An 8,227-nucleotide genomic window follows, 5' to 3' on the forward strand; every position below is an offset into this window, starting at 1 on the left:
CATCACAGAGAAAATTTTACATATCATCGATACCAAATTTCTCTGAACACATTACGGAGAAAATTTTGCACATCACCGATACCAAATTTATCTGGACACATCACAAAGAAAATTTTACACATCTCCAATACTAAATTTCTCTAGACACATCACAAATAAATTTTACACATTTCCAACACCAAATTTCTCTGGACACATCACAGAGAAAATTTTACACATCTCCAACACCAAATTTTTCTAGACACATCATAAAGAAAATTTTACACATCACCAACACCAAATTTCTTTGGATTAATTTTCTCTGGACTCAAGTAAAAATTCAAAGAAATTCACTTTCAAGATCACAAAAAACAAAAACACATATTCAAGTAAGGGAGGTGATTCAATCCTTTGGGCAGATGTATTGAAGTATTTTGGTGAACTTGGAGAAGATTGCTCAAAAGAAGTCAAGGAAATCTGTTTGGTCGCTGAGAAAGTGCAGGAAAACTAATAGAAGCTAAAATTCAAAAAAAAATTCAAATTTTCCACGAACACTACTTCGGTTAGTGAATCTAAAACGACAAACATTAAGCTCGAAGATTTTTCCTTTTTCTTTTTTCTTTTCTTTGCAACAAAACACAAACCAAAGCTGAATTCCCCAAGGAGAAATGTTAACCTAAGCAGCTCGAAGATCAATGTGAATAGCCTCATTCGATTCCGATTCTCGGTAAAATCGAAGTTTTACAACCTCAAAATCGAAGCTGAATCGAGCAACAACTGGCGAAGCATAATCCACCGAAGAAGTAGAAAATGAAGACGAAGAGAGCGGAGAGGCAGAGGCTATAACAAACTCAAGCTGTTTGTGCTTTTGCTCCACTGCATCTTCCATTGCTACGTTCTTCAAGCTCAGACCTGAAATTGCTATATGCATATATATAGAGAGAGAGGTGGAGTGAGGAGATAGAGTAAATTAAGGTTTTTGTAAAGAAAGAAGAAAAGCAGCGAGTTTTGAAAAAAAAAGAGCAGAGAGAGAGAGGAAGAGAGAGAGAGAGGAGGGTTTGATTTGAGATAACCAAATTTCTTTGTGATACATGAGTGTTAGGGGTGAGGGACCTTATACATCACAAAATAATATTGTGGATATTTTTCATTACTAAAAATGGGAGATGAATCTTAGACTAATTTTCTCAACACAAAAGTATCATTTTACTTTTTTATTTTTCATTTTGCATCTTTTTAACTCTCATTATTTATAAAAATATTATCAATAATATACCTATATCTAATCTTTATTAATACCATTATTCTTAAAATTACAAAATTAACCGGTCATGCCACCTCCCCAACTTGCCCTACCTTTGATTTGATACTAGGATCAATGATTGTAAAATAACCACATTGATTTGATACTAGGATCAATGATTGTAAAATAACCACATAAATAGTAGTAGACTCAGAAAATTAAATTAGAGGGGCACTTATTAGTTATAACTTTAAAAAATTTTACACAAATATTTTGCATAAGGTTTTACGATTGATTTTGAAAAAGATCGAAAAGATAATGTTATTTGTAACTAGTGTATCATAGATAATATAAAAAAAATGTCATGTATATAAGTCTTAAAATAAATTATATAATCATAGAGTAATTTTTTTTGGGTACAAAATTTAAGTAAAATTTCAATATAATGGTGATACCACATATCACCAACAACATATAGAAGGTGAGCCCCATATATAAAATGTAACTAACAATTCAGTAAATTCTATATATTCATAGTAAGATTAATTATATTTACATATCAATAATGATGGACATCACCGTTACATTAAAAAAATTTCATAAAATCTTAATACATAATAACATGACTTGTTATGATATCTTCATTTTCAATCAAAACAACTATTAGTGTTCTCATAATTGTAAAAATATCATTAACATCCCACTCTAAATATTATTTTTGCATAATATTTTTATTTAAAATATAATTTTATAAACAATGTTTTAAAAAAAAAAATTGAAATCCGAGAGCACGCGACTCATGGTCTCTCTTATTGACATCTCACTCTAAATATTATTTTTGCATAATATTTTTATTTAAAATATATTTTTATAAACATATGCTTAAAACAAAAAAAATTTGAAATCCAAGGACACGTGACTCACGGTCTCTCTTTGCATCGCCCTGCACATAAATATATATTTATTTTAAAATTAAAATAATTCACAAGTTAAATTAACATAATAATAACAAATCAAAATATTACATAATAATTTTATGATAATAAAGATTTTAATTATTATATATATATATATATATTGGCAATAAAATTAGGTATTCATCCTAGCCAGGGGAGGGTATTTAAAATGTAAAAAAAAAATAATGCTTGGGGCCCCTTTTGGGGGTCACCCCTCACCCCCTTTGTCACGTGGTGGGTGGTGATTGAAGGAGCAGGAAAAAAAAGAAAAGAAAAAGAAAATGTAATCAATGAGAGAGAGAGAGGGGTCAAAGGGGTGGAGGGAAAAGGGGGATGAATCATTGTTGTAAAAAAAATATACCATTGGTAGGGTACTCTTTTTTCTTTTTCTTTTTCTTTTTTTACCATTAAAAGGACAAAGAAATCTTTCCTTTATAAATCTCAACCTCATTGTCTGTTCCTTCTCTCTCTTTGGCTTTGGGGATAAGAAAGAAGAGAAGAAAAAACACAGAGGGAGAGGCTTCCCATTCTATAAAACGCTCAGAAAGAGGAAAGTTTCTTCTTCTTGAACCTTCCCCTCGGAAGAGGAGGAAGAGAGAGAAGAAGATTCTTACACTTTCTAGAGAGAGAAAAACTGACCCACACATCTATACATATATACATACATATATATATATACATATATATAGACGAAGCCATGGATTCAATTCCTCCAATCACCATCACTGATGGCGTGGTCGTCGCTTCTTCAATGATCGATCCCTTCCTGGTTGAGGCTCTCCAAAACCCTCGTCATCGTCTCACCAGTTAGTTCCCCATTTTTTACTTTTCGCATTTTGCCCTAATTTTATCTTAAATTTGTAATTTTTTGCTTCTAGATTCGGTTGTATCTTTTAGATTTTTCTGGGTTTTGTTTTTACGCCTTGAATTTTTGGTCAACTGGTGATTATTGGGGTGAATTAGGGTTAGGGCTTTGGTGGAGATCGAATTAGGGTTTAATTTCTGGTGGGTTAATAGGGCCGGCTTAGATCTGGTGCGATTTGTAGTGGAAATTGTGATTTTGATTTTAAGTGGTTATGATGAATTGTTTAAATTGAAAATCATACTAGATCTAAGGATCATGACAAGAGTTTATATGGTGAATATATGCACATGCATACCAGCTCACACTGGTTTGGTTGGATTAGTCTAATGTAAGTTTGGATTATATCCTTGTGCAAAACAGCAAGTCATGACATAATTTTGACTTTTTTCATGTAAGGAAAATGAAAATTGCCTCTCTTTTTTCCTTTTTTTTTCTTTTTCGAATGTATATGTACAAATATACACCAGTGTGTGCGGCGTTATATGTAAGCAGTGGTTAGTAATGGAAGAAAGGGTGGTATTTAAAGTGAGGGTGAGTGAGGGGACAGTTAAATAGAGAGTAGGAATTCATTAGTGGATAATCTTGCAACAGATCCGATGTAAATAAAAAGAACAATATCGCGAGGGCAAGTTTTTATGTTCTCATGTCACGCTTCTAGTGTACACAACATAGTTGTCAAATCGAGATTCGTATTGTGAATCGAAATGACCTTGTACCGAATCGTGAATCGAATCGAATCGTGAATCGTAAAGATTCGGTCACTTTTTTAAAATTACTTAAAAATATATATTTACACATTTAGATGTTAAATATATCTTATGAATATGAAATATTTAGACTTAAATCAATGAAAATGTTATTTTGAATAATAATCACGTATTTTAATAGGTAAGAAGTTAACAAAATTCTTATGTAAGATCACTATCATACTTTTTTTCTTTTTAGATATTTCTTATCAACCATTCTTAATAAAGATAATAACCAAATAAAAAAATTATCAATTTCCAAAATAACAATAATTAACAATGATATTGATATTTGGACAATAAGCATACATACTTTTCTAAGTAATAGTGAACAAATAATAAGAAAGAATTATTTAGAATATTTTATTGTAAAGCCTAAAACATTTTCAAAGGTATAACTGACTTCACATATGTAATATTCAATTATATTCAATTTAATAAAATAGCAATAGATAATTCATAGTGTAACTTTAATCTTAAATATGTTTACAAGATATATTATGATTTTTTAAAGGGAAAAAAAATGAGAAGAAATGTTAAAAATATGTTGGGTCTGAGTTAATCTGATTGGATTTTATTGAAAACTTCATGATCTCTAAAATAATAACAAATTATGTATATCTGTTGGTTATTTTGGTATTAAACGCTATTAGCCGTTGTATTATGTCATTTTCACTAAAAATATGGAGAAATAAATAGTTGAAAATATGTCGGACACAATAATTTAAAAAATTAAATGAATCGTAAAAAGTGAATTGAATCGTGAATCGATTGTGAAATTGTGCGATTCATTAGAGATTTACTTCCAAAATGGTCGTATCAATTTTGCAAAAAATTCGAATCGAATCGTGAATCGAATCGCGAATCGTAAGATTTTGATAACAGAGAGATTCACCTATAGATTCGTATCGATTTTGCAAAAATTATGAATCGAACCGCGAATCAAATCGCGAATCTTAAGATTCTGATAACAGAGGTACACAATATATATGTATGTATTCATAAATAAATGAACAAAGACACATCGTGTTAGATGTGTTCAAGCTGTTTTAGCTAATTGGCCTTTGAAAATGGTTGGGAAGCATGTTAAAGTAATTTACCACAGTAACACTTATGTTCCCAAAATGCCTTTTTGTTTCACTTTTGCTGCCAAATGTTATGCATAACTGCTTTTATTATGTTACAGATTATAACCTACACAAAAGAGCTTATTTTAAGTGTAGTATTGGTATTTTTTATACATGATCCTATTAACATCTTTTCTGAGGATTTTTTTTTTTCTTTGTGAAACTCCATTTTTAATACGGAGTCTTTATGGCTGCTTCAGCCTAGAATTGGAGAGCTTTTGGTAGTCCGGGAAACCTTGGATTATAGGGTAGTGAATGCATAAACGGTATGTTCTTTATAATCTTACTTTTAATAATTTATGCTCTTTGTCTTTGTCAGTTCTGCGGATGGAACTTGATATTCAGAAGTTCTTACATAATTCTGAGCAGCATCAGTTTGAGTTCCAGCATTTCCCTACTTCCTACCTTCGTCTTGCGGCACACCGTGTTGCTCAACACTATGGTCTGCAGACTATGGTTCAGGATAATGTCTTGGATGGTCTTGGTACTAGAATCGTGGTTAAAAAGTTGGCAGAAAGCAGATTTCCTGCTGTCTGTTTATCAGAAATACCTGCTAAACAGTTGGAACATGATAAACATGAGAAGATTAAAATTGTCATGAGACCAAGGCCTAATAAAGCTTTCTCAAGTGAAGCCGGTGAAAAAGGAGTTAAACGCAGTCCTGTGAGGACCGTGGAAGAGAGGAAGGAGGAGTATGACAGGGCACGAGCTCGCATTTTCAGCAGCCCCAATAGCCCTGAGCCAGAAGTTTCTGTGTCTCAGGCTCCATTTGATGGGAAGAATATGTATCCAAGTGGAGATGATAATGAAGTTTGCAAGAATTCCATGATTGATTCAGAGAAAACCCTCACCATTGGGGATGGTGGTACTTCTTCCCGAGTTGCCATTCTCAGAGATAGGGAGAAGGATCGTATTGACCCAGATTATGACCGGAGTTATGAAAGGTACGTATTCATTTATGTATCTGAACTGGAATGGGGTGAGTTATTTGGGTGATAGGTATCAATGTCTTCTAGATATCTTTATTTTACATTCTTGTTTTTCAATGGTATCTTTATGAAATCTGTCAAACTAGCCTTTACCCACATTGCATATACAAGGGTTGGAATTTATTGCTTTAATAATCGGATTTTACCTTTCTTGAAGAACCTCCATATAGGTGAGGTGCATTTGAGTCTCCTTTAGAGCAGGCATGTCATTATAACAGCATTTTAGATTTATTTTGTAGTTATTTTTTTCTACTCTTTATCTTTCGGAGTTATTTGGTTAAAAACTCAACTATATTGTTATTTTATCCTAGTGATGTTATTCATTGGTTTATATCATATTTGAAAATTTTAAATGCTGTTTTTGAAGTAGAATACATCTTTTCTAATTAACATTTGAAATTTGCCAATTGGGGAATGAATGGATTTTGGGTTTGTTGCTTACTTTTAACTGGGCCAGTTGAGGATTTGAGCTTCACAATTCATGTGTTATGGACTGCGCTCTTTTGTTTTACCAAGTCATCTGGCTTGTTTTTGACCTGGTCCATTTTTACTACCCATTTTTTGAATTCATCATCTTGGCTCTCACTATATCAAGAAAAGTAGATTTTTTGATAGCCCAAGCTAATTTAATTCTTTAATTACTGCAGGTACGTGAAGAATAGTACAGTTAATCAAAGCTTTAGCTTGGCACCCTTTAGTATGCAGAAATTTCAGCCTCCATTTTTGCAGTATGATACCGTTGTTCCTCAGTTGGGTCAGATGCCAAGAACCCAAGCCTCCCTGAGCTACAGCACCCCAATCATGAGCCCTTTCTGTGCCACAGGATTCAATCAGACATCTAGGGATACCACCTATATGCAGTGGCCAACTTCTGCTATGATGTATGCGCAGTCATATGATCAATTCAGACATGCTGTTTTTCAGGTTAGCTGCATTTCTTAGATTCTTTTTTTTAGCACCTTCCTTCCTCCGTGAAAATTCCCTAGTGTCATTGCTTTTACTTTCAAGAAATAGATTGGTCGAATACCTAAATTTTAGTTGCAGCATTCTGACATCACTTGTCGGATCATAGTTCTTTTTAGATTTACTGCTAGCTGAAGAGTGTGTGTCAGCTTTTCAGCTTTTCTAGGTTACGACTTAGTTGAACATCTGGAGAGACCAGCATGATGAGAAATGCTCTGCCATGAGAACTTGTATCTTGTGGCATATATAGTTTTACAAACCTATGTTCAATACTGACGTGTATTGGGTGTGGATACCTGTCCGGATATTAGATCTCCCAGAAATCCAAAGTCCCTGGGGAGGACTAGTGAATTTTCTGGAAGTTGGGTGTGGTCAAAAGCATAGTTTGAATAAATGATGCAATTAGTAATGTAATTATCATTTAAAGACGGGTTTGAATACAATAGTAATTGGATGGAATTAGTAGAAAAAAGTGGTTTCTAGGTGTCTCGCCATGTGACTTGAGCAACTGCTTCTTTTACTTGGTGAAGAATTAGTGTCCAATGCGGCCAGTGTTTTGACACTGTTCAGATGACATTCCCGTCTGTGTACCTCTTTATCACGTTGTATTATGAGAATCATGTAATCCAGTATGAAACCTGTAGTTGCATTTTTTTATTTTTATGGGATTATCACATGCATGCATTTTGGATTTTGTGAGCGTTTTGCTTTCCTTGTCTATTCGTTTGTGCAACTTCTGTATCTAATATTCACTTAATTTGATCATTGTGCAGGCCCCTTACTGTCAACAGCCTCTGAGCTTCGATTACTCTCAAAACCATTGATTGACGACTTTTAGATGGGAAATGTCTGTATAACAGAATTCAAGAACCAAATACAGTTTTATTCTCTCCTATTAAGAATTTTCGTTATTTTAGGTTTTAGTTGTTGTGCAAGGACTTATCTTTAAAACTTCTGTTTTTGAAACCAGTGTCTTGATTTTCTTTCTTGGTATGTTTAATGTTAGAATGTGTAGTATATTGTTAGTTCTAATCAACTTTTGCTTTCAGTGGATTTTTATAGACGCATGCTTGCTTGGGACTCTCTCTCTCTCTCTCTCTCTCCTCGCTAATTGCTTTCGAGCCCCCTTTTTTTTTCTATTTTTTTTTAAATTTCTTTTTGATGATTTAATTAATCAATGATAAATAAATTAAATCAGCCTCTCTGTGGCTTAAATAAATTCAACGATGATAACTGACACTGACCTTTTCAGAGGTTTATGGCTAATGAATTTTTGAAAATTATACATACTAAGCATGGCAATTATATCAAATGGTCAGCAATTTCAACAAATGTGCCAATTTCTTCTGATTAATCATC

At 32.9% G+C, this 8,227-nt stretch overlaps 1 protein-coding gene across 2 annotated transcripts; it reads left to right on the forward strand.

Annotated features, from left to right (window-relative positions):
• Positions 1-2,523: 2,523 nt before the first annotated feature.
• LOC114272423 (uncharacterized) lies at positions 2,524-7,951 on the forward strand. 2 transcript variants are annotated; one of them, XM_028214115.2, is made up of 4 exons: positions 2,524-2,984; positions 5,236-5,860; positions 6,553-6,829; positions 7,642-7,951. In XM_028214115.2, the coding sequence occupies exons 1-4, from the start codon at positions 2,876-2,878 to the stop codon at positions 7,690-7,692; spliced, it is 1,062 nt and encodes a 353-aa protein (XP_028069916.2). In that variant the 5' UTR covers positions 2,524-2,875; the 3' UTR covers positions 7,693-7,951. The 2 variants fall into 2 exon arrangements, with proteins under 2 accessions (XP_028069916.2, XP_082747209.1); XM_082891083.1 differs by having other exon boundaries at positions 2,554-3,702; positions 4,766-5,860.
• The last annotated feature ends 276 nt before the right edge of the window (positions 7,952-8,227 follow it).

The sequence above is a fragment of the Camellia sinensis genome, chromosome 10 (genome assembly GCF_055761805.1).
Source record: "Camellia sinensis isolate YWXY chromosome 10, ASM5576180v1, whole genome shotgun sequence".
Classification (NCBI taxonomy): Eukaryota; Viridiplantae; Streptophyta; class Magnoliopsida; order Ericales; family Theaceae; genus Camellia; species Camellia sinensis.